The 27,657-nt window shown below is 36.6% G+C and overlaps 1 protein-coding gene and 1 long non-coding RNA gene across 4 annotated transcripts in view; one reads left to right on the top strand and one right to left on the bottom strand.

The window, feature by feature from the left end:
- Positions 1–892: 892 nt before the first annotated feature.
- The window catches only part of LOC127987345 (rab GTPase-activating protein 1-like), a 94,093-nt gene continuing 67,328 nt past the window's right edge, over positions 893–27,657 (bottom strand). For 2 of the 3 annotated variants that reach the window (XM_052589637.1, XM_052589636.1), the window contains exons 17-26: positions 26,536–26,679; positions 21,701–21,742; positions 15,520–15,648; positions 7,642–7,734; positions 5,090–5,200; positions 4,911–5,015; positions 4,742–4,825; positions 3,225–3,296; positions 2,948–3,145; positions 893–2,435 (exon numbers count right to left, since the gene is read on the bottom strand). In XM_052589637.1, coding sequence (XP_052445597.1) covers positions 2,301–2,435; positions 2,948–3,145; positions 3,225–3,296; positions 4,742–4,825; positions 4,911–5,015; positions 5,090–5,200; positions 7,642–7,734; positions 15,520–15,648; positions 21,701–21,742; positions 26,536–26,679 — 1,113 coding nt within the window. In that variant the 3' untranslated portion in view covers positions 893–2,300. Of the gene's footprint in view, positions 2,436–2,947; positions 3,146–3,224; positions 3,297–4,741; positions 4,826–4,910; positions 5,016–5,089; positions 5,201–7,641; positions 7,735–11,903; positions 12,900–15,519; positions 15,649–21,700; positions 21,743–26,535; positions 26,680–27,657 lie in introns of those variants that run through there. The other variant, XM_052589638.1, reaches the window with a different exon arrangement.
- LOC127987347 (uncharacterized) lies at positions 12,594–14,113 on the top strand. The gene is made up of 2 exons (XR_008161169.1): positions 12,594–12,740; positions 12,923–14,113. It is a non-coding gene; the product is annotated as an uncharacterized LOC127987347 (long non-coding RNA).

Raw genomic sequence — 27,657 nt, 5'->3', positions numbered from 1 at the left:
TCAATTAAAGAAATCTTGGGAGTGTGTGGGCTGCTTTTGGTGCTTGAATTTGTTCTTAAATATTAATGAGATATAGGTTTGGGAATATGCAAGTTACAATTTTTAAAATGTGTAATTTTGTGTCTCATTGACTTTCAATACTGAAAGACGTCCTTCCTCAGGTAGATTGCATTATTCTTGCCTAGCTGGATGTTGTGCTTATGACCAATAATCACTCGCTTTGCATTCACCCAAACGGGTTTGGCAAAAACCAAAACGCAGATGGTGTTAGATTGCCGTTAGCTCGAGGGAAGTGGGTGCGTCCATTCTGCAAGGTCTTAAAGCCTTCCTTCAGTGGCCACGTTAGCAATTCAAACAATGATGTTTGCAAAAAGAATGATTTATTAATTATTTGTATGGTCTAGATGGCCATACGGCATATGCCTGCGAATACAGGACAAACTGCATTCCGTATTAGGCTACGTTACACGGAACAGCTGGCAACGCTATTTTGCATAGACGTTATGGAAAAAAGCTTAGGCTCATGTAACCAGAAGTTTTAAGATACATGAATATGCTATACATTTTTTCTTACCTCATGGGTTTACGTACATTATTAATATTCAACATTAAGTTCACGGCGTCGGAGGTATCATCGTAGCCATGATGTCTATGATCGTAGCGGTTTTGTGTGCGTGTGAACGTCATGGCAACGTACAACACAAAGTACCTTACGCGGGAAACACTTAACGTAATGCGTAAATGAACGTAAATAACGTAAATCAAGTAAGCATAGGCCATGAAATGAAATAACACATTAGCGGACCAGGCGGAATAATAAAAATAAATATATATTTTTAATATATATTTAAACTACCAAAAACAGCAAAGAAATATTAGACAGGTCAACAAATTAATTACCATTACTCTTTATTGAAACAACGAAAGGAGTGAATCAAATGGATCAGACTTGTAATCAAACATGGGATCAAGAACCAGATATTTAATCTCAGGTAGTTATTAGACAGATGACATCAGCAGGCTGGAACAATGAAACAGATGAACCGACAATAAACCAGACGCACAGAAGCAATGTCTTCTGTCCTGTAGATTACAATATAAAAACACCTGTAACCATCCCGAGAAACCCACAGGACTGCACTATTAGTTTATACTAAACTGACATCTCTTTCTTAATGTGTATAATTAGTTTGGCATCTTGAAATCACAGTTTCAAAAAAGCAAAACAACTTTTTTTGTTAACACCAGTGTAAAAAAAGCATGTTCACAATATGGCGACTTGTTAGTGTGAATAAGAGCCATGCAGATTATCTCACTCCCCTTGGTGAAATACAACACATAAAGGGAAGTTAGTAACATGGACATTCTAACAAATAGCAGAAGAAAAATTTAAACGCAAATTGACTCCATATGGCTTTGAAGTCACACTGATCTCAACGATAGCTATATCTCTGCAACCTGGTTTACTTCTTTAATTAAAAAATAAGAGAGACACATTGACATATTCTTGATTTCTGCATGGCATCCTTCACCCAGTTGCTTAAAACAAGCAGTATGTGCAACTTGAGCAGGTCAATATTGTGTGGCCACAACATCAAGGTCTGCGTCGGCTGATAAATCATGTGATCTGCTCACAGCGAAACAGATCCCCAAACAGTCTACAGCCATTTAAAACTGTGAAAACGGACGGAGGGAATGTCATGTGACACATGGCCAATTTGTCTGTGCTTTTCTGCATTTGACATTTATAAAGAGCACATTCATATTCAAAATCGTAAAAAATAATGCAACACTTTTCTTTTAGAACTGTACAAGCTCAATAATAAAAATCGACATTTAGTTATACACATTTATATGACAAAACGGTTACATTTATTATTTATATAAAGAAAAACAAAATGACATTTTTACTTTTAAGTGTTAGCAGAATGCAGTATTCCCTCTTAGAAAAAAAAACAACAACTTTGATTTGGCAGATAAAGGTCAAAGTTTATGTACTGGCATGCTAGAATTGACTAACAAAACAAATCATTGCAGAAGTGGTTAACTACATGAACATGGGTAAATCTAACAATTATGACCGTAGTACTGCTACTGTCCAATAGGTGGCATCACAAGCTAAAGGAAATCATAACAGACTGTTAAATGCATGTGGAAGTAGTTCATTGGTCCATGTGAGGGAATACTGCATTGCCATGTTGTGTTGCTAGTAGTGTTTATTACAGCTTGTTTTCGACTCCGATTGGCCAAGTAGAAGGGTCACACTCCTCTACCCTCTGGTTTTAAGCCCTTGGCGAGTCCTACTGGCCCTCTTTGGGTGAGGAGGGTGACTGGTTACTGGCTGAATTCTTGAGGGAGCCCAGTGTTTTACTGAACCAGGAGTTTTTGGCAGCTTGGACCTCAGTCATCAAAACACCCCTCTGATGCTCCAGCTCCTGGTGCAGTACATGAACAAACAACATTAAAGTAACGGTGACATAGCTGTAAAAAGCGTATTAAAATATACAACTCATTTGTTTGCTAAGATACTACAAGTAGGTCATTTACAAAAAAAAAAAAAAAAACATTTTTAGAATAAAGTCTTTACCAGTACAAGATTAAAAAAAGAAGAACTCGACGTAAATAGTACTCAATGTACATGAATGGAAAGCTTATTTATAAATTACATCTCAATTTGACAAACTGACACTTAAGAGCTCCAGGGTCACATATGTTCATTGTAAACTAGTGTCAGTCAGTGTAAAGAGCAAATTACTAGCAGCTAGTCACAAATTTCCCTTTAACACTGACCTAACTATACGTTTAAAAAGCATAGCATATACTGTAAATTTGTAAACGTTCACAAAAGGTTGTTGGTTTTGACCTGCTGCCGATGAGCTGATAATTAGCTGAAGTAGCATCTGTAAGTCTCCAGCACTATGCTGTTTTATATGCCGTGACGTCTTACCTGGATCTTGCACTTGGCCTCCACCAGCTGGAGTTTGGTTTGCGCCAGCTCCAGTTCTAGCTCTCGGAGCTGAGCCTTCAGCGAGTCCTTCTCCTCGTCCAGGTCTGTGTCCCGGTTGTCCTGACTCACTGCCGGGATCTGCAGGGGTCCGTCTTTGCTGAACACTTCCCTACAGCGCTCACATGCCATCACTTTAGCCTGGAAGAACAACAACAACATATGCTGATGGTCACAGCTCAACGTGCCATATAAAATTATGCAGAGATGATTTACTCACTTTAACAATATCCAGTTCCTCTTTCGTGGATGCCTGTTGTTTCTCCAGTCTCGTACTTAACTGGGAACATATCTAATGCAAACAGGAAATACAATTTGAAGCAGTTACATTAGTATCAGTGAGATATTATTATAAATAGTATTAGTTTAAATTAGTTTATATTTTTTAGTTAGTGTCAGTATTTTTTTTTTGGTGATATACAGAGCACCACAAATGAAATGCTGTGAAAAGAAGTAGGAAATCGTGCTCAAGATTCAATTCATTCCGGCGGTTCACTAAATCCTGCTCACGATTTACTAATTCGTTCCTTTGATTTAATTGTGCGCAAAATTTACAAAGCTGTTCCTTTGTTTTATAATTTACTAATTCGTTCCCTTGGTTTACAAAATTTTGCACACGATTTACTAATTTGTTCCCTTGTTTTACAATTTACTAATTTGATCCCTTGGTTTACGATTTACAAATTCGTTCACTTGGTTTATTACTGTAGGTCATGCGCTTGATTGACTAATTCGTTCCCTTGGTTTACTAAATTGTGTGCACGATTTACCAATTTGTTCCCTTGTTTTACAATTTACTAATTTGGTCCCTTGGTTTATGATTTACTCAATGTATTTTTTTAACTACTAGATGGCGGTGTGGCATTGGAGGAGTTGGTGTAGGTCATATGACAATTAAAGCTGCGGTAGGTAACTTTTGATGCTGTAGCGGTTAATAAACAGAACTGCTTGCGTGTTGCGGAAGAACCCCGAAGCAATCTAAAATAGTCAGAATATAAACATTTATTATAGGTGCACCCTAGTGATTCAGGACAAGCTAAAAACACGGTTTGGAAAATGGATTCATGGTGTACTCGCTTATTATATACGTTTTTCTACATTTTGAACACAAACAAAGCTCTGATTGGTTGTTTTTTACCGGGAGCGATGGAGTTTCTGCAAATGGCAATAGGACCACTGGGAGGAGCCAGAGGAGCTTGATTTTTTCACAGATTATCTGTCTCATATTCTACTGTCAGGACATAATGACAGGTTTAACAAATACGTAAAAAATATATTTTTACAAAAGTTACCTACTGCAGCTTTAAACCCTCAAGTTTTTGGCTTAAGTTATGCATTCAAAGTCACACCAGAGGTGTTCAGCTGGGATTATGACATTGCTTTCTGCAGACCAGTCAAGTTCTTCCACATTGACTGAATCAATCTTTTCTTTTTGAACCTTGCCTTAAACAAAGGGGCGTTGTCATGTTAGAATAGAATAGGATCCCATTCGACGGTTGCTATAAAATTAGTTTTATAATGATATTCCCTGGAATATCATTATAAGCTTAAACATTAAAATTTATACTCAAAGAAATGACTAAAGTAGACAAACCTGTTCATTACAAGGGGTATCCCGATGCTTTTGGCAATACAGAGTCTATATTTACAGTGTAATAATTCTGTCCTGAAGTAAGCACGTGGGGTTGATTTTGAGGATTATGAGACTTTTGATTTATGCGGGATGCTCAGACATACCTGTTTGTACTCTGCTATGATGGCTGTGGTCTTCTTGATCTCTAATTCGGCTTTCTCCAGCTCTCTTCTGAACACTTCCTTCAGCTGAAAAGAAAAAACACTGTACAACTCCATAGCAGTGAAATTGATTAGAGTGTCAGAGACCTTTTGAGTCCTTGGTTCTCGTTACCTGTGCCGTCTCCTCCTCTTGTCTTCTTTTCTCCTCCTCGGTCTCCACCAGGCGTTGTTTAGTGTTGAGCAGTTCCTTGTTTAAAACATCAGCTTTGTCCTCAACCTGAAAACGCAATGCTTCTTAACACACAAGGTTTAAACAAAAGCTGAACATGTGTTAACTAGTGTAGAAAATACCTGGTCCAGGTCGTTCCTCAGTGCTATCTTACTGGTCACCAGTTCATGGGCGAGATCATCGTTCTCCTGCTCCAGACGCATGCTGGCCTCCTGCAACCGCCGGTTCTCTCTCTGCAAAGACACATAGACACTTCCTTTATAACCTTATGGTGGGGACGCCGTGCAGATTTACAGACGGAGACTGAAAAGACTGCAAGGCTAGCTTTGCACAAGCTACAGACTCAAATTTCCCAAGCACTAACATGTAAGGACAACAAATGTCTAGGTCACAGTGTAAACCCAACACAAACAAAAGCAAAAACTAAAAATGTCAAAATGTTAAAAAAATCTACTTTCATTAAATGTTTTAATATTTTTTTGAGTTTACATTTTCTGGCACTTACACTGTGTACTAACCAAGTGTAATAAAAAAAAAATTCAGCACTGAGAGCATTTACATTTTTTTACAAAGAAACCAATGGTAAAAAAGAAAATTACATAAAATCATTTAAAGTGAATTAATAAATTTATGAATAAAGTTTTTAACCGCTAGATGACTAATCTGAGCTGTACGCAGATGGTGTACGCTCCGCACTGCGCCGATGTGTTGTTTTCTTTCAGATCAAAGCCTAAATAAACGTAAGAGACGTATCCTTGTGGCGCGGCTGATACAGAAGAGTGTGCGCCATTTGCGTACAGCTCAGATTTGCAAAAATGGTGCTTTGCTGATTTGGAGAGACACAGAGGAGAGCAATTGTTGAAAAAAGTTGTTATTTTTGTTTTCTTCGTGTACAAAGAGTATTGTCGTCACTTCATAACATTACGGTTGAATCACTGAAGGCAGATGGACTATTCTGACAATGCTTTTCATATATTCCTGGACCTTGACACGGTGGGACAGTCTCAAGCCTGTTTTCATCCAAAATATCTTAATTGTGTTCCGAAGACTAACTAAGCTTTTACAGGTTTGGAACGACATTGGGGTAAGAGATTAATGACAAAATGTTCATGGGTGGAGTAACCCTTTAAAGATTGTAATAAAAATAGATTTACAATTATTATATATTATAAATACAGTAACAGTAGAAAAATAAAGCTAACAATAGTACAAATAAATAGAGTAATAAAAGATTGTTAAAATCTTAAAAACTACGGATAAGGTCATAAGTTAAATTAATAGCAAATAAAGATGATAATGGTTAGAAATGTCACAAAATAAAACGTTATTAACAGTAATAAAAACATATAAAGATAATAGTAAAATGTTTATAACATAGGAGATTATGATAATAATAATAATAATACAGAGAAAATATTAGGAAATAATAATAAAAAAAATAGTAAAATATGCTGTCTGCCCCTGCAAATTTTTGCAGAATTTGGATGAAATCATGAATTTTTTCTTGTGTTAAAAAAAATAATTTGAATTATACATATAAAAAAACATATTCCCAAACAATTAATAGAAAATTCAGAAAGCCCACTCCATTCAGAAAACACCAAAAAAGCTGCAAATTTACTACAAAAAAATGACACTACAGGCAACTAGGAGCCATATGTAAAGACACTTGGAGATCACAAGCTGATCTAAGACCAGTATTTCACATCCAGTCTTGAGAAACAACACTCAGTGACTGCAGTGTGACTCTGCGTTGCCTGATTAGAGAGTAGCCGTTGTCACAGGGAGTCTCCCACCGCCTCACATGACACACATTTCCTTATCAGGAAGAGGAAAGCGGTCATCTGACTTCCATTTACAAACACACACATACACACATTGCTGGTTAGGCTGTGCCAAGCAGCTGATGTCAGACGGAAAGACTTGATCATTTCTAACACACACACACACACACACACACACACACACACATGCAGGCAGGCAGAGGTTAGTAGCTGATGAGCGCTGGTGGGTTGAATGCTTACCTGCACTGAAGACCCAACCACAGTCAACACAACACCCACCAGAACAAGAACCGCAGAGGCCTTCCCCTTCAAATACAGCAGCACCCCCCCATGCTCCACCCCCCGCCACAGCTCATTGGTTAAATGAGTAAGTGAAGGAATCTCATTGGTTAGTCGGTTGAGTGAGGGAGAGGGTAAGCAGGAAGTGACAGCAAGGAAGTAATGGAGCTTCCTGTAGTATGGCTAGCTTTTCAACATTGCATGATGGTTTGTATTTCCATTCAAATGTCAAAGATTGTTTAGAGTTTCACATTTTATTCGATTTTTTCCATATTAACAACATAAAGCTAAAAATATGTAAACTATAATACATTCAATAAATGCAAAAAACATTTCGGTTAATGTAAACATAAGACTCCTTTTGCACTTCAAGGCACCACATAATCACTTTACCTTTATAAAAAATGTAAAAAATAAATACAATTATTTGTATAAAATAACAGGCGTACAAAACGAGCGAGCATTTGGCTCTTTCCCTGTGCCGAACAGAGTCTGTGGTTTCCAGTGCGGCCCGCTACACCGTCCTGAACTGAGACAGAGTGAGATGAAGATGAATGCAGGAGGATCGAGGAGGATCAGAGGAGGTGGAGCTCAATCAGGGTCTGGCTTACCTGGTATCTGTCTATAGGGTCTTCCTGCTGCAGCTGACTCTCTCTCAGACACTGATACTCCTTCTCAAACTTCTTCAGCTTCTTTGTTGGCACCTGAGGAAACAGCAAATCAGAGAATTCGGCATCAGGTTTGAAAAAAATGCACACCAGTATAACAAGAATGTATGTCATTATGCGTCATACTGTAAAAAACAAACAACAACAAAAAAACACATAAAGCACCACCTCCTCAAAAGACCAAGGGCAAATATTTGTTTTTTTCAAAGTAAATTAAACATTTAATTCTGATATTATGTACAAAATTTTCCATTACATATATTATCCATTTTACAAATGATAAAAATGCATAAAAATGAAATTATTATATAATTAGTATTATATAGTATAAAATGTGTTAAACGTATTCAATCTTTCCCTGCCATTGACAAGTTATCTCGTCTTTCAGAAGACAACGCTTCCCTGCCATTGACAAGTTTTTACGGCTTTTCGTGTTTTCACTGTTATACACTCGTGGACGATATTACACATCTTCTGAATGAGTTCAAAAACCTCCTGAACAAAAGTATTAAAAATAATACGATCATCAGCAATAGACAGCATATACAGGTGCTGGTCATATAATTAGAATTTCATCAACAAAGTGATTTATTTCACTAATTCCATTCAAAAAGTGAAACTTGTATATCATATTCATTCATTATACACCGACTGATATATTTCAAATGTTTATTTCTTTTAATTTTGATGATTATAACTGACAACTAAGGAAAATCCCAAATTCAGTATCTCAGAAAATTACAATATTACTTAAGACCAATACAAAAGAAAGGATTTTTAGAAATCTTGGCCAACTGAAAAATTATGAACATGAAAAGTATGAGCATGTACAGCACTCAGTACTTAGTTGGGGCTCCTTTTGCCTGAATTACTGCAGTAATGCGGCGTGGCATGGAGTCGATCAGTCTGTGACACTGCTCAGGTGTTATGAGAGCCCAGGTGGCTCTTATAGTGGCCTTCAGCTCTTCTGCATTCTTGGGTCTGGGATAACGCATCTTCCTTTTCACAAAGGTTAAGGTCAGCAGAGTTTGAGAGCCAATTAAGAACAGGGATACCTTAAACCAGGTACTGGTAGTTTTGGCACTGAGTGCAGGTGCCAAGTCCTGTTGGAAAATTAAATCTGCATCTCCATAAAGTTGGTCAGCAGCAGGAAGCATGAAGGGCTCTAAAACTTCCTGCTTTACGGCTGCTTTTCCCTTGGACCTCAGAAAACACAGTGGACCAACACCAGCAGATGACATGACACCCCAAACCATCACCGACTGTGGAAACTTTACACTGGACCTCAAGCAACGTGGATTGTGTGCCTCTCCTCTCTTCCTCCAGACTCTGGGACCCTGATTACTTTCCTCAGAGAACATAACTTTGGACCACTCAGCAGCAGTCCAGTCCTTTTTGTCTTTAGCCGCTTCTGACGCTGTCTGTTGTTCAGGAGTGGCTTGACAGAAGGAATGTGACAGCTGAAACCCATGTCTTGCATACGTCTGTGTGTAGTGGTTCTTGAAGCACTGACTCCAGCTGCAGTCCACTCTTTGTGAGTCTCCCCCACATTTTTTAATGGTTTTGTTTCACAATCCTCTCCAGGGTGCGGTCTGTGTGTAATGAATGAATACAATATACAAGTTTCACATTTTGAATGGAATTAGTGAAATCAACTTTTTGATGATATTCTAATTATATGACCAGCACCTGTAAATGAAAATTGCATAATGTTATGGAGTAAAATGTTGCTCCAGTCTGTGCAAGCTTTGGAGGTGTTGATGGAAGCTTTACTGCATTTATGCTTTGAACTTTTCTCAAAACTATACATTTTTATGAAACCTTCCTATATTCAAGTCTTGATAAAAAAAAGGAATGCTTTAAGCTAGAATAAAACATTTTTTTGTTTAAAAGTAGAGGCTCTGATCTTTACTTTGGTGTATTGCATATTCAAATATTCATACAGAAAAAAAAAATTATATATATATATTATATATATATATATATATATATATATATATATATATATATATATATATATATATATATATATATATATATATATATATATATATATTTTTTTTTTTTTTTTATTACGTGTATCAATAGGGTAGAACACTTCTTAAAATAACAATAACTTAAAATAATATTTTTTAATAAGCATTTTAAAAATTCTTAATTTGCAGTATCCCGAAAAATGTCAAAGTAATGTTTAAAAGTGAACATCAACTAATTAAAATCCATGCAAATGCTACACTGCATCATTACAATACAACTTACTTATTGTGTTTTATTTAAATGTAATAAATACATTTAATTGCTTAAATATGTATTAATAAATATAAAAACACAGACACTGTTTTTCCACATATTTGGTAAGGATATAATCAACAGACAACACTGTGCAGTACTATAAACTTTAAAAACAAATCTGACACAAGACCTTCCTAAGTGTCCTCAACAACAAATAAGGGAAACCCAAAACTGTCTCAAGGAGCCTCTGAAAGCGTAGCACTCATGTCCAGTGCGATCTCTTCATTTTGTTTATTACGGTCTTCATTCAGCAGGTCTGGGATCAGTCCTCATAAAGCCTCTCATAATTTGCTGCTTCATCTGAATTTGAATCATATCAACAGTGTTCTCACTTGAGAAAGTAATTTCAGGTCTCAAAAAGACCTTCCCTCTTATCTGTAACGGCATCAGAGCTTCAAAACAGCAGCTCATTGTTGAGTTTCGTTCAGTGGGTTTGACCTCTGACCTCTGGATGAGGGTCATCGGAGTGAGAAACAGTCACACTATTTGTGTTCTCACTGAAGTGTCAATGGTACTGGAGGCTTGTTTTTGCAAAAGCAATTGTAACGGTGACAAGGCAAAAGCTTGCTCTTGGGTAAGCAGACTTCTCCTTCTTTGAAAAAACACTTTGAACAGCCACCTGTGATGAAATGTACTTATTTACAAAATATATATATATTTTTTTTTAAACAAAACTTTTCTTCTTCGTTTTTAATTAGTCTAGGTTCAGCTTTTCCATTTCTATTTTTCCAAACTCTGTTTCAGTGGTTGAATTTAATCTTTTTAATAATAATAAAAAATAAAAAACAATTTACAATTTAACAGCATTTTATTAAAAGTTTAACAAATATAAACATTTTAAGGCCCTATGAAATGTTACATTTTTTTTCTTTCTGAAATACTGTTTTCTTTTCTTTAGCCAAATTCGATGTTTTCCATTAATTTTCTGGATTCAATTTTAATGGTTTAATAAACATTTTTTAAATCAAAAGGATCTCTAACAAATTTATTTTATACCTTTTTTCCCCCAGAAATACTGTTTTATATTTACATTTTTTTCCATTTGAAAAAAACCCCTTAAATCGTGGAAAATTAAAAATGCGTTAAGGTTTAATACTGAAGTCTTAGAGTTTTTTTTTTACACAAAACAGGAGGAGCAACGCAGAACAAGCATCAGTCTATTAATCTGACAGTCAGTGGTGCAGATAAGAGGCCAGGCATCATTAGAAGAAGAGATGTTAAACGAATGCTTAGTCCGGATGTGCTGTGTAGCCACAGACCACAAAATGACGTGTTGAAATGGCACAACTGACAGTCAAGCTCTCAACACAACACTCATTTGCTTTAACACTGACAGTCATATGCACACGGAAAGTTGATTTCGGTAGGTTTCGCCTCAAACGTGGTTGGTGTAAATGAGGTTTTTGTATAAACACAAAACACCTACATGGTTATGAATGAGTAGACGATCTTTCCATTCACATCGACAAACGCGAATCCACACAAACTAAGACACGTCACAACATCAGAAGTACGAGTGATTAAAAAATTGCCACACAACTCTTTTACAGCAAAGGCAAAGCTTTGTTTCGATTCATCGGATTAGTTAAACCAGTGCGTTTGAATATTCAAGTCGCTAGGCTCTTCTGAGTATTCAAAACACCTACTTGAGGGAAAAAAAAAGAGTCATGACATGCAAAATTGCATTAGGTTGACAACCAATCGCTTGCTCCTGAAGACCATGTTCATGACACACACAGTATTTCCAAGTCTGCATTCCTTGGAATAAGGACATAATGGGGATAATTGTACAGCCTTGTAATTTCATTACAGGACATTTCTCACAGCCTGGGAGGAAAAAGGCTCTACGACAAGACTAGAGCACGTTCCTGTCGTCTCCTGAAGGTGAAAGCAGCCGTTTGAGTGAGACTTACCACCGGTCTAGGTTTGGAATCGGCCACCAGACTGGCCAAGAAATCCTCCTCGTTGATCTGATTGATGACATGAGCGTCGTAAGCCACCGTTATCGACACTTCCTGCATCATCTTGGCCAAGTTTCTGCGAGGAGTACCGAGCCAGACACAGGTGAGCGCCGAGAAACAAGGGAGGGAGGGAGGGACGGAGGGAGGAGGAGAGAGAGAGAGAGCTGACAAGTCTGCCGAGACCGGGACCAGTAGACAAGTTTCTTTACGGATGAGAGCCGGCCCCTTGAGGCGGGAAATAAACGCAGGGGGGAAGGACCACAGAGGAACACGCTCTCTCTCTCTTTCTCTGGTTCTGTCTTCCAAGGATCGTGTATATCCTGCTCAGTTCTGCAAAAAAGAAAACGCTCTGTGAACTGCAAGGTTGTGACGGCTCTTATCACCACGGTCTCATGGGTAGCGCTGGTTACCACTGGAAATATGTCGAGCGAGACAAGCGGAAAAGGTTGAAGAGGCAGGGGAAGTTTGGGTTTGTCAGACAAACCACAACGGGGTCTTCTAACTCCCCTGGTGGCACTCGTTTGATCTTCTTTATCTTCTCATCAGGCCTCCCAAGAGAAACGAAGCCTTGGTTTATTAGGTATCCCAACGCAGACATCCGAAGACTCTGGATGGCCGGAGTTCTCCAAAAGCCGTTTCCACTCTCAAAGCACGTCTCCTTTCGATTAACTCCTCTTTCAATATCAAGAGGATGTGAAATTTGGAATTCGGCTCGTAATCCGCCAACGGGGCAAGTTCGTACGGCTTGTGCTTTCGACGCGCGCAGGTGCCTGTGAATTCCATCACACTGTAAGCTTATTACCCGGCGACTTGATCCTCTTTAAATTCACCATTTCAAAGAGCAACAACCTCTTAGCGTTTCCTCTTCTTGCACATGTGATTGGAAACGGCTGGGATCACGGGTGGCAGAAGTAATCTGTGCACAGCTTCACGGTCTCTCTCTGTGTGTGTGTGTGTGTGTGTGTTTCCAGGTCTGATATGGAGATACGGCTTCCTGTCCTTGCTACATAGTCTCCTCCCTCTCAGCCGTCTCATAAAACACATCCACTCAACATCCCAAAAGACAGAATCCTCTAGAAGCCAGCAAGACTGGAGATGGCGAGGATAAAAATATCCCTTTTGAGCTTGAATGGCAGGCTAAACGTCTTTATTCGCCCACTCCTGCGCTCATTTTGGATGAAATACCTGATTGATCTACTCTCCTGTCTGTATTTCCCTTTTGTTTGCAGGAGATAAAGAGGAAAGTGTTACTAAGTACACATATGCACACGGGCAACACTGGGGCGTGGTCAACGCAGATGCTGGGGACGTTTGGACGTTTTCGTTATATATTTATTGCAGGTATTAACCCATCCTTCTCATTAGGGTGTGGAAGAGACATGGATCAAGGGTGCATGGAGGTGGGTATGGATGATAGAGAGTTGAAAGTGCCATACAAATGAAAACCGAAGGATAATGACCTTAAAGATACATGACTCCAGCATAAAACGAAGCTGCTCTCTTTTTGTGGACTTGCTGATGAATGCACCTGTAACATCACCTCACTCAGGTGCTGGTTTCTCTCTGGTTTCGAATTTCTCTTTCGCTGGGTCCTAAATTCTGACAAATGCATGGTTCTCTGTCCAGTCTCGGTGAATAGACAACATAACAGAATGCATGAGATACTGTTTGACTTAAAGGAAAACAAAGACAACAACAACAAAAAAACGGTTGGGCCATACTACATACATGTATAAAAAAGGTTATTTTTATGATGCCAGCATGTTTTGCCTCCAAACTGTAGTAGCCGGAATGTGTCCAGATGTTTAACTCTTTCTCTGCCACTGATGTTATTTTCTGTCTTTCTGCGTTCTCACTGGTGTTTGGTAGGAGATGATATTACACATCTTCTGAAACTATTCAATGTCTGGATCAACATGCAGTTAAGAAGAAGAAGCAGAAACACGTGATAGCATATGTAAAATAACACAATCATCAAGCATTAAACCGCATATAAATAAAAAAATGATAGGACTTTTCAAGTTTTGGATGTGTTGATGGAAGTGATCTACTACATGTGTTTTGATCATCATTCTAAACCTGATTCAGATCTAGTCTTTTACAAAAACGCTTTTTGTTCAAAATGTAGCTTTTTTTATTTTATTAAACTTATAAACATTCAAGTGTTTTTTGTTTTTTTTGTGAACAACTCTTTATTGAAAATTTCTTCTGGGAAGAGCAGAATAAAACAAAAAACGACTGTGCAAATTGTCCCATATTCAAGTGTTGATGTAAAAAAAAATAGTTTGAAGCTAGAATTGTATTCATTTATTTTAAAGCAGGAGCTCTGTTATTTGTTTTGGCATATTGCATATTCAGATATTCATACAAAAAGTATTCTGGGGCCATTAAACTTGTGAAAATTATAAAAAATTCAGTGGTTGGCAAAAATGAAAAAAGAAAAAAAGAAAAAAGTAAAATAATTACTAATACTAGACTGTAACATTCTACCTATTTTAGTATGATTTATTTAATTGTCGTTTAAATGTTTCACAATATAGTCATTAGAATTAGGGTGAAAAATGTGGTTAATTGTCATAATTGTCTGTTTTTATGTTCACACACACACACCCACACACACACGTGTATATATACACATACATCAATACACGTATATGTATATATATGTGTGTGTATGTATGTGTATATATGTATATATATTCACACAGTATCCAGTATACACTGACACAGAGAACAGAAGTACATACTAGCCATATCCAAGAAAACATCCCTTTAGCAACACTGTCATCCCTAGTTAGACAGTGCGTTATACAATGACTGCATTACTGAAGCACAACAGTGAGTGACTGAGTGGGGCACAGGAAATCCTGCTGTTAGTGACAGTGAGACTGCATTTACAACAAGAAGGAAAGAGAGAAGTATGAAGGAGAAGATGAAGACAGTATCATCTCGATCTCCTCCTTCCTTCCTGAACATGCACACTCAACAGCACACCAACCCCTGCCTCTAACAAAAATAAACTCTTGAAAGCATGAAGGCATGGAAGCAGCAATAACCGCAGCAGAAAATGGGTCAGAGCCTATAGAAGTCCTGGGGAATGAGTCTCAGGCAGAGAATTGTGGGTATCCTTGAGTCTTAACTCCACCTTGTATCAAGGGAGCATTGAATCACAGACAAGGTCTCTGCATTCTCTGAATACCTGCATGCTAGCTTTGTGGTGTAGCCCTTCACAATTCTCAGAGGATGCAAAGTGACCTGAGATTACATTATGAACTTCTTCAACACGAGTACATAGGTTTCCACCCATTTTATCATCCACCAGGCATAAATCCAACTGATCAGGCAACTAAAAGCACACCTCATCACTATAAGCCACACAATGTGAAAAATCACTGTTCAAAGCACATACAAAAATGTAGATAAATTATTCAAATTATAATATTTATGGGGGTTTGTTCAAATCGAAAGAACTCAAGTAATCACATAAGAGCTGAAGTAAAATTAAATAAATGTATTAATAAATGCACAGTGTTTTGTTGTTTGACAGATGTTTGGAGTTGTTTCTAACCTTGATATTGCAGGCTTGCTCCATCAGGCGCCGAGCGTTCTCCGCTGCCCTGTAGCGTTTTGGGAGCTGGACCCGGAAAAATTTCAGCGCACCCTCAAAGTCAGCTTGAAGCAGGTCTTCCTTAGAGGTCTGCATGCAGAGAGAAAAACAGAACTGGTTTAGGGTCATTTCAGTAAAATCAACCTTGACCTGCCTAAAGAGGACCTTTGCTTGATGATTGTTTTCCTCATTTATGATTGCATTTAGTCTTCCTTGAACCTGACAAAGCCACACAACCCTTTACAGATGCTGTATTGGTTGAGCATAAATCAGATATTAAAATCCATATATCCAAAGACAACAACAGTAAGAGTAAGATTTGATAGTACAATATCATTTCAAAGGAAGTACCAATACCGAAAGTCTGGCTGATTACGAAAAGCTAACATTTACTTATATATTACTTATATTTTATGGACAATATAACCGACATGCAGTATGGACAAAAGTTAATCTGCACTTTGCTAACAGAAAAAACTAAATCAAAAACACACACTCACACACACAAAGTTTGTTTGCTGCAGTTGAACATAAAAAATAAATAAAAACATCAACATCAACAAAAAGAATAATAATAATAAACCGAAGACATCAACATTTTAATATATAAATATATAAAAACGTTTACAGATAAATAAAAATATAAAAAGTAACTGAAAAAGAATAGTTTATATGCTGCAGGTGAACTCAAAGAATTTAACAAACAAATAAATAAAATGCAAAAAAATTTTTTTATTATAGTTTATATAATGCAGGTGGACTTAAGGTATTAAAGCATTTTGCTAACAGAGAAAAACAAAAACAAAAGGCATTTCAAATAAAAATAATAGTTTGTTGGCTGCAATTGAACATACAAAATTTAAACAAAAAAAAAAAATCAAAGCATTTTAATAAATATATACAAACCTTTACAAAAAAATAAATAAAAAATAATTATATAAAAGCAAACGACAAAAGAATAGTTTATGCGCTGCAAGTGAACGTAAGGTATTAAAGAATTGAATAGATCAATAAAACATTATGTTATATTAACAATAGACACAAACAAATACAACAATTTAAAAATAAACAGAACAGAACAGCTGCAACTGAATGTAAGGCATCAAGGCATTATCAATAAAACAAAATAAATATACAAACAAACAAATAAATATATAATTAAAAATAAAATATTTTTTATGCTGCAAGTGAACTTAATGTATAAAAAAAACATACAAACAATTTAAAAAAATAAAAATAAATTGAAAGTATTGTAATTAAAATAAAGATATATTTTACTGATACTTTTAAAAAGGCCACGCAAGTGATAAAAGCCACATACTAACACACAACACACAAACAGACATGAAGACGTCCTCTATTTGCAGCAGCGTCCCCTCACCGCCAGCAGCCGGGGCACAAACAGGCGGTGACCCATACCCAGCAGCCCCATGACTCTATCGGTACAGTCATTGACCAGCCCACCCTTGTCCTCTCCAGCGCCCCCTTCCTCCAGCCTCCGCACGGTGGGTGGTATCTGAGCCCATGGCGGCGCTGAAAGCAAGTCTCTCTCTGGGGTCAAAGGTGAAAGAGCGTCTTGGGCTCCTTCAGAGTCCCCAGCATCGTCCTCCCACGGAGGCTCTGGGGCTGACCTGGAGTCAGCCACGTTGGCGTCCTGAGACGGCGTCCAATCTTGGAAAAGTTTGTCCAGGCGGTTGATTCGGTAGCACTAAAGCAGTCTCGGTTGTCGTTGTCATTCGCTCATGATTCCACAAGCGCGAGCATGCGGCGTCAAAAAACAGAAAGCAGATTCACACTCACATTGATCCATATTGGGTCCGCAATGTAAACAATATCAGAGACCACGCCTAGTTTAAAAGACGCCAAAGCAAACCCAAAGTGGCTTGACATACTTCAAGGAAATAGGCTTTCGATCTCAGTTTATCATTGGCCGGCTCCTCCCGAAATCCCAAATTTGCAATCTGTTGCCTGGCAACAGGCAGGAAGAGAGTCGCGTGGTGCTGTTGAGACGGACAGCACGTCTTCCGTGTTTTGATAGTCTTCAAAGCGTCTCAGACCCGAAAGTTGAGCCGTCGTCAGGTGGATCCAAGTCTGTGGAGTCAAGCCAAGTCCTCGTTCTCGCGCGGTCTAGAGTCTGCCAGATTCGGCATCCTGTCGAGGTCCAGAAGTATCCCAAAGGTGCTAAGTGTGGGATGAAGGAGGAGAGATGCAAGACCTCGTCCTCCGGCCTTCGTTACTCCAGCTACAGTGGCTTCACTGATTTGCTCTTCCTAAGTCGACGAGCGTGTGAGAGGAAGATGGGGAGGGAGAGATGCTCACAGAGATGCTGTCGATGCTAGAAAAGGCGGCGGAGTGGCGGAACGAGAGGAGGAGAGGAAGATAGGAGGGGCGTCGCGAGGGAACGGGAGACCATGGGCGAATGGACAGTGGACATGGCCGAGGCTCCAATGCAACTCATGCTAAATGCTAATCGCTGCTGGAAGCTCGCTGAGGGAACAGACGGGGACATGTGGAGAAACAGAGCGTGAGATGGAGGGGTGTGGAGCGGCAGAGAGAGAGAGAGAGAGAGAGAAGAGGAGGAGGGGGTTTGGGAGCCTTCGGGGAGAATGTCGTAATGGTTAGCCAATCGGAGCGAGGAAGGCAACCCCCTCTAGCTCCTCTCTTTCTCTCTCTCTCTCTCTCTCTCTCTCACACATACACACACACTCTCTCTCTCTCTCTATTAATGCACATCTATTGCTTCCTCACATGTACAGTCACGTCAGCTACTGTCGACCTGATTTCACTGGTTTCTTCCGTTTCCATTTAAACATGGCGGAAAAACTGCAGAACATTAAAATAGCTAGAAAATAGTAATAGAATATTATTTATATGAAAATTACCTCAAAGTCAAAAAAATATGTATATTGGATAATAGTAATGAAAATATAATCAGAACTGCAACTGAGAAAAATGTGAACTACAAAATTCAGATGCAATAAAGACTAAATGTGTAGATATATTATTTTGTTATACTTTATATTTTATATTAAATTTATTTTATATAATAATCTTTTTCAGAATTAATACTTATGACACAGAATATTTTTAATCATGTTTTGATATTAATTATGCATTTTATATATATATATGTGTGTGTGTGTGTGTGTGTGTGTGTGTGTGCATAATCAATTATAAGACATTTTAATGACAGAGAATATAAGAATATGTATAGCTTTATAACACTAAATATTTTTGTTCTTTTAATAGAAATCTTTTGTATATATAATTTATTTATTGTATATATGCATATATACTGTATATGTGTACATGTATATACACACACACACACACGCATACATATACATACATATATATATATATATATATATAGTGTCAAACCAAAAATTATGCAGACACCAGATATGATTTTTGATATTTTTTTTACTAGTGGGTGAAAGACACTATAGTTCATTTATGTAAGTAAGGCTAGAATAAATTAAACTGTGACACATTATATCCAAAAATACTACGAGTAAAATTCAAAATTTAAAAATTATTCAGAAACTTTGACCTGACCATATTGTGCTTTAGTGTTTTTCTTTCATTGCTAATGCGACCCTTTCACACCACCGACTGAACAAAATTAAGCATTGCTTGGTAACTGATTGACTTAAAAAGCTATTATCTAATTGTGTACTTACATTTAACAGCTGACAGCTATTCAATCTAATTAATTACATACCTTTCTATCAAAGTTAATGTGAGAAATGTTGAATGTGCCTGAAAATTCTTATTTGAATATGTGTCTATATATATATATATATATATATATATATATATATATATATATAACATATATATAACATCTTCAATGAACACCTGGAGTTTGCCGAGCTTTAAAAAGAAACCAGAGAATATTATTCTGGTTCTCACATCTGCTTTAATTACAGAAGAGGGAAGTGGAGTCTATTTCTCCACTTTAAATCAGTGGATATATCCGCATCTCCTCTATAGGTTAGCTCAGACACTTTCAGGCCAGCGCAGTCCGCTCGAGCTTTAGCTCCATTTGTCATTCTGCCATTGCAGCTTACACAAAGGTGTGGCTTTGTGGATGAAGCTAATGTATTAGTGCTGAGAACGCTGTTGGAAAGCTTCGCAGCAGACAGAACAGGCCAAGCGATAATGACAAACTGCCCTTTAAACCGCAATGGAAGCTGAATAAACACTTTATTCGAAACTTTCAAATATTTGCTATTTATAGGTGAATTTTGTTCTGAAAAGTAGCACTTCTGGGCTTTGCTTGCAACCCTCTGAGAAGCGCTGTACTATAGTTTAAATCCACCATGAATAGTGCTGTATCAATAGAGCTCTAGTGGCATTACTGGGCTAATGACCCACAGCTGCACACTGTGTCATCTATCGTGTCACTGATGATCAATAACACCACAACAACAAACCCAAATGCACGCATACATCACTACGACAGCAGCCATACGGCTCGGATCAACTTCCTTATTATGTGGCATAACGAGCCAATGCATCTTATGAAAAGAAAAATGCCATTTGCTTGCAGGAAAAGTGATAAATTGAGGTTATTTCCTGTTTACGCTGCATTTCATGTGTGGTTATTTGTATTTTTTTTTTTAAATGGTATCCTGTTTCGGGGTTTATTTTTTAAATGAAATGTGCATTTCATATTTGAAAAGCTTCATTAAAATTGAGAGTCCAGCATTTTTTTTTTTTTTTTTTACATTTTTAGCATTGTTGTATATGAGATTGTATAATACTATAGTACAATATATGAAGTGTTTCAGTTTCTTGATTAATATTGCTCATAGCAAAACCAGAAAGAAAAAAACAGCTGCACACAAATATTCTGTAAACTCAGAAAATAAAACCAAAAAAAATAAATAATTAAATTAAGGCAATATTCTCTTCTCTTCTTACCAGCAGAGGGAGACACACTCTATATTTTTGAGTGTATGTATTTTAAACTAAAAATCAATAAATCATGTGCCAGGATTGTCACACATTTTAGCAAATGAATATCCCTGACTTTTTATGGTTAGGATAAGGACTTAAAATAAATGAATGAATAAAAAAAAAAAAAAAAACACAAAACAACAAATTAAATACTGCTCTCAAAGAAATGCTGCACTCTTAAAATGAGAAATACTGCTTTGGCAACTAACTGAAATTAAGCTGAAGAGCTAAAATGACTAAAAGCAATAAAAAAAACTAAACTAATAAAATAAATACAATTAAATAAAGAACAATTCATTAAAATTAAAACGGCACTCGATTAATGGTGTTGTTATTGGTACATTATTATGAGAGCAGAAATAAAATAAAATGTTATTTTAGATCAAAAACTTAAATGAAAATGAAAAATATTGCTTTGGCGACTAACTTAAATACATTTATGCTGAAGTGCTAAAATGATTAAAAGCATTAAAGAAAATTAATAAAATAAAATGAGAAAATGTAAAAGTAAAATAAAATAATAAAATAAAATGTTGCACTCAAAGAAATGGTGTTGTTATTGGTAAATATAAGTTTTGAGAATTGTTTTCTATAACTGAAATAAAGCTGAAATCAAAATATTATTTTACTTAAAAAACCTGAATGAAAATTAAACTTTTGGCAACTAACTGAAATAAGTTTAATCTGAAGTACTAAAATGCCTAAAAACTATGTGATATGATAAAACCATGTCACTGTGATGAAAGCAAAAGTAAATTAGTAAATTAAAACAAATTAAAATATAAACTAAAAAATATAAAAATGAAAGCCAATTGATAATTAATACTATAATTATACTAAAATAACAGATTGTAGCTAATAGTTTAAACCTGAGCATGACTAGAAATAACTCCACAACTTTTTATAGTTTTAATTAATTTATACTGAATTGAGTTTTCCTAATATTTCATAAATATGAAAGGGATTTAAAAAACAATAATTTTATAAGAGATTTCACTCACAAAGACCAATTTCTAATTTCTGAGCACAACTACATATATATTTCTATGACTTCTCACCGATTTGATTAATCTCCTCATTTATTTTCCTCCATATAAACCACCTCCATCATGTGAATTTCCCGGGCTTTTCTGAACTATTTAAACCAAGGAAATGTGAGCACGGTGAGGTGCAGTACCTTCAGGAGAGCCAGCGCCACATTGAAGATGATGTTCAACCCCTGTGAACACAACCCACAAAATACACATCAATTACACACACAATCATCTCTATGAACATCAAACGGCCACATACAAAGGCGCTTTATTGTAAGGAAGACTATACGACTGAAATGGTTTGGAGGAGCCACAGTGCTGTCCTAGCAAAGGGAAGTACGATGTCGAGCGCATTTGCATTTCCTAAAATAGCTCGAGTCATACAAAGAGCTCCAATGTGTGGGAGTGACAGGAGCTGAAGGAAGAGGCAAGCAATCTCGCCGGCACACGCTCAGGTGGACTGACAGGCAGGTGGATGTGAAGGACGGAGTGTGTGTGTGTGTGTGTGTGTCAGAGGGGAGCAGGTGGCGTCGCAGTAGCGAGCGGAGAAGCAATGCTGAAGTCAGCTCCGCATGGAAACACCCGTCTCCAGCATGGCTTCGACAACTCGTTCACATGGCAACACCGAGCTAAAAATATCCCACGGTCTCTATTAATAACAGACGGCAGAGACTATCTCTCCCCGACAGGCTCTAGATGGCGCTAGGGGGCTAAAGGGAGATTGCAGGGGGGGTAATTGTGTGTCTGTGTTTGTTGAGGGAGGGATGAGACTTTACTCTTTGGCTTGGGAGCTGAAGGTTATGCAAGAAATACGAATTCTGATTCTTGCTAGAATTTATACTAGAACAACGATCAGCAACAAGGCAAAGCCATTTACAACAACCTGAGTAATTCGTTATTCATTAGCTTGAAGAATTGTCATCGAGAGTTTAAAAGATGCAGTGATTAATTACAGGATAACTATCGAGAATAGTTTGGGGTCGGTGAGATTTTATTTATTTAGTCTCTTTCATACAATAAATCTGTTCTATTTTGAAATATCACAATTGAAAATAATTGGTTTTTATTTTTATATATTTTAAGATGTAACTCGTTCTTCGGATACAAAGCGGAATTTTCAGCATCTTTAGTGTCGCACGATTCTTCAGAAGTCATTCTAAAATGCTGATTTGCTCCTCAAGGAATATTTATTATTATTATTATTATTATTATTATCATCATCAGTGTTGAAAACTAATTTTCCTAGAATATTTTTGTGAAAATGGTGATTACTCATTCTTTGAGTGCAAAATTCAAAAGAACTGAAAAAAACTTAAAAATAAATGAATATTAATATTATATTATTAATATAATATAATTAATCTATATTAGATGTTATATACATATACCGTATTTTCCGGACTATAAGTCGCACTTTTTTTATAGTTTGGCTGGTCCTGTGACTTATAGTCAGGTGCGACTTACTTATCAAAATTAATTTGACGTGAACCAAGAGAAATTAACTAAGAGACATGAACCAAGAGAAAACATTACCGTCTCCAGCTGCTAGAGGGCGTCTACACTGAAGACATAGAGCGCCCTCTGGCGGCTGTAGACGGTAATGTTTTCTCTTGGTTCTAAATAAATGCGACTTATAGTCCAGTGCGACTTATTTTTTTTCCTCATCATGATGTATTTTTGGACTGATGCGACTTATAGTCCGAAAAATACGGTATATATATATATATATATATATTTTTATTTATTTGCAGTTTTATAATTTTTTTCTAGAAGTAGAGTAAATCTAAGTTTTATGTATAAGTTTCTATATATGAGATACATATCATAAATAATACTCTAATGTATATACAGTTTAATATACACTTAACCTAAGTTTAAATTGAATCATTAAGTTTTTATATATATTTTCTTTATACACTTAATGTAAAACAAATTTATAAAAAAAATGGCATGGCAATTAACTTAAAATATGTAGACTTATTAATTAGAACTACTTACATAAATCTTATTTATTAGTTAAAATTGAATCAACTTTTTTTTCAAGATATTTTGCTAGTAACCTTTAAAAAATGTGCAAGCTCAGTTATTATTTAATCCTCAATAGCACTTCCCTTGTGAACCAGACAGACTGATAACAAATCCTGTGTGTCCTTAGTCCTGGAAGTAGTTTGAAAGAGGCCAATCAGATTAGAGCTTGCCAAAGCAAGAAAGCGCTTCTGGTTTTGTGCACAATAACATTGAATGGCACGTTTTTAAAGCTTCTTTAGAACAGTATATATTTTGGGGGGAAAAAACGGAATAAAAATTAATTGAAATGCAATATGATTTAGGGAGAGATGCATGAAAAAGAAAGACTACGATCACAGAGAGTTACTTAACAGAGAGTGAGAGCCTAAAAGATGGCAGAACACTAAATGAATTAGAGATGAACTGATAGATGGATAAGGAGAGAGAGAGAGAGAGCATCTAACAGATTCTCATCATGCGATTCATTGACTGAGACAGGCTGAGGAAACTTTTAATTGTCTTGCCTCGGGCTACCACAGACGCTGAATGAAAGGAAAAGGGGAGAAAAGTGGTGAGAAAAAAATAAAAGGAAAAGCTCTCCGAGGAGCAGAAAGGTCGAAGCGTTTCTTTTGGAAAGACACAAAGCCTATTTCTAAGAAATCAAAGACGCTTGCTTTGGGAAATCTAACAGAGTTCAAGAAGTTTAGCAACAACTGAACTTTCCGTCAGTTTTGTGTGCTGCTGGAAACCCAACTACTACAATATTTATTTAGCCAGAAAAGAAACAAAAAAACAAATTAATATGCAATCCGTTAAGTTTATCTTTAGGGTTACCAAGAGCTTAAAAAATGCAATACTTACATTTTTTACTGAAGAGACTGCACTCACTAAAGACCAATTTCTAGCCAGTGAAAAACTTGAGCATGAATTTCTAGGGGTGCTCCGATTGATCGGCTACGGATCTCAATCGGCCGATAATGGCTTTGGGATGATTGATCGGCGGTGTCTAAAAAGCTTGATCTCATAAAACCGATCAGAGGTTTGGCTCGACATGCAGCGCACCGTCTCAGTCTGGTGCAGGTGATATCATTATAGTGTTTTAGGTGAGGTACAATTCATATTATTTCATTAAGTAACTGATAAAGTGATTTGAAGAAGTTTCTGTTAGACATAATTTCACAAACGGTGAATGAATCACAGCGTGCCATCTTTCTCTCTCAAAATGCAAACGGCCTCAAGTCACATCGCGTCTGCTCTATAAGCGAGCTGCACACTGCAGAGTCGACACAGGAATAGTCACCTGCACTATCGAGGCAGTGTCACATCGTCACGAAAGTTTTTAAATTGCATTTTTTTCTTTTTAGTTCTTGCCAGTGTTTAAACCATTCAATGATCACAAGTCTATTTTTGCTGTGCTGTTTGTGGTAAATATGAACATGCATTGACACAAAATGTAGTAGTTACACTATTAATGCATATAATTATAGTTTACTGTGTTTCACAGCCAACACATAGGCTATGGATTTTTGACTAGGTTTAAAGGAAAAGAGCACTTTTAGATAAACAAGGCAATGATTTTAAAGTTCATAATTAAAGTTCTTTATGAACCGCTGGATTGCTTGTGTATATATATATATATATATATATATATATATATATATTTTTTTTTTTTTTTAATGGCCTCCTCCATCCCTCAATTGAGAAAAAAAAAACATCTCACAAGACTATTAATTTTCAACAACTAAATTCAGGCACTGAATAAATGTCTAGAAATCTTGATTGGATCATCACTATAAATAATTCTACATGATAAAACGAAGGCTTTAAAAAGATCGGTATCGGTGATCGTATCGGTAGATACTGCTTTCTGTGATCGGCCTCAAAAATCCTGATCATAGCACCCCTATACATTTTTTATTACCTTTTACAGATTTTATTAATTAATCTGTTTTTATCAACTTCATGGTCTAACATTAAGTATCAATATGCAATACTTTTACATCTATTATTATTATTCAAGGTCTAAATTTCTACATGATTACATTTTTTACATTTCAAGCTGTGTAGATAATATAATAATTGCGAGTATGCATAATATTAATAACTCACAAAAAACCCAGCATTTTAAGCATTTCCACAACATTTTACGGATTTTATACATTTAATATATATATAATTTTTTTTAAGTGATTGCTCTCACAAAGAGTCATTTCTAGCCAATATAATAATTTTTATTAGATAATTTTCCATGACTTGTTATGGATTTTATTCATTTACCTGATTGTATTTATTTAAGAGTTTAGCATTAATTATCATAACTAACAAACAGCATTCATATACTATTACATTATATTTTTAATAACAGAATAATATTATTTTATTATGAACAAATGAACAATACAAAGTATATTATGTTTATATAATTAACATGAACTACTAAATGCTAACTTGTGTTAATGAATTACAACTTATTGTACAACTTATTTTTTTAACGTGCATACATTTTGGACAGTGTGCAAAGTCCTTTAAATTACGATAGGTTGCACGTATGTCTCTAAACAAAATGCAAAACATTTTGTCCTAACCACATGTGAAAATGTCAAGTAAATCGCAAAACATTTATAAGCATACAAGTTGCGTACTAGCACAGAAACTCCAAAAGATTCACAAACAGGTGCGAATATATTTAAATTTGATCTTAACCTTGTTTTAATCAATTCGGCCACATGTCTAAACATGCATACTTGCCAAAGTATAGTATGTGAAAAGCAGTGTGTCAAAAAAGCAGAACGTCTGAATGTGTACTATTGATACTACAGAAGAAAAAACACACAGATTTAGTGAAAGCGACCCAATGTCAGTCGCTGGGTTTCTATTTATGTCGCTTTAGTTAGTCTCACCCACAGTGACAACTCATTGGTTAAATGACTTGCGGTTACTGCAATCTTGTGATTGGAGGAAGATGTATCACCTCGCACAGGAGCAGGTCGGTGATATGAAAGACCATGCAGAGAGGGAACTTGGCGGTAAACAGTGTTAAGAACCACTGGGAGGCGTACATATGGGCCTCCAGGTTCAGGTCCTGGAAGTGAGCCCACAGGTCCGGCAACTGCTCCTGGAAAGAGCAGAAACAGTCGGTTAGTGCAAGAGAAATAAGCATTATAACTTGTGTTTTATTATCTGTTACGGTCATTGAGATAACAAGTTAAACGCTGTTTGTTTTTTAGAAACGGAAGGGAAGAAACTGGAGAACAACAGACTACTCACCCTTTTCTTTCCACTAGCATTTCTATTGAGAGCGCAAGACTACAGGACTACAGCACGGGGTCAAGAGTGCATTTCTAAAGCACATTACACAAAAACAGCTAATAATTCAGAGACTTACGTGCGCCTTGACCCCCTTGAGCTTGTGCTGCTGTGTTCATAAGAACGTGTTTGATTGGTGTGTTTTTAAACCAGAGGTTATGAGGAGTATCATTAGAGAAATGCTCAGTGCTTTCCTGAGACAATATTGAAATAATGATGAAGCAGAATTATTATTTTTTCTTGCCTAAGATGCACTTAATCACTGTTAATCTAATAAAATAATTTGGACATCACAGAAATCACGTTTGAAACCAAAAATAACTTAAAAAATACATAAAAGTACACTAAATATAAAATAACACATCACCATTCTTGAACAAAACCAGCGCAGTTTGAGAAATAGCAACAGTGACGCTTGCTTTACAGAGCAGAGAATAAATCAAGAGGTAAGTGATATCTACAAAGGCACGTCTTAAATTAGCATCTCAAAAGGCCCCCGGAGCTGAAGAGAGAATATTTTTCTGCAGTAGATCGCATTGTTAGATTGGAGAGGTGGGAGTGTTAGGTTAACACATGCAAAGTAAACGAGGAGCGAGGAGGAAGAGACGGGATTCTTCTTTTTTCCTGATCGATGCTAACACTCTTGTAGTAGCAGAGCTAGTCGATACTAACCGGGTTGGGTTTAGCGCTGAAAGAGGGCTACGTCAGGCCTAATTGCATTTGAGTACAAAATTAAAACCCATTTTCCAGCGCATTAGGTCTAATAGCTTACAAGAGGGCCACCGCT

This window comes from Carassius gibelio, chromosome B22 (assembly GCF_023724105.1).
Source record: "Carassius gibelio isolate Cgi1373 ecotype wild population from Czech Republic chromosome B22, carGib1.2-hapl.c, whole genome shotgun sequence".
Lineage (NCBI taxonomy): Eukaryota > Metazoa > Chordata > Actinopteri > Cypriniformes > Cyprinidae > Carassius > Carassius gibelio.
This window is presented reverse-complemented; position numbering and strand designations above follow the sequence as displayed.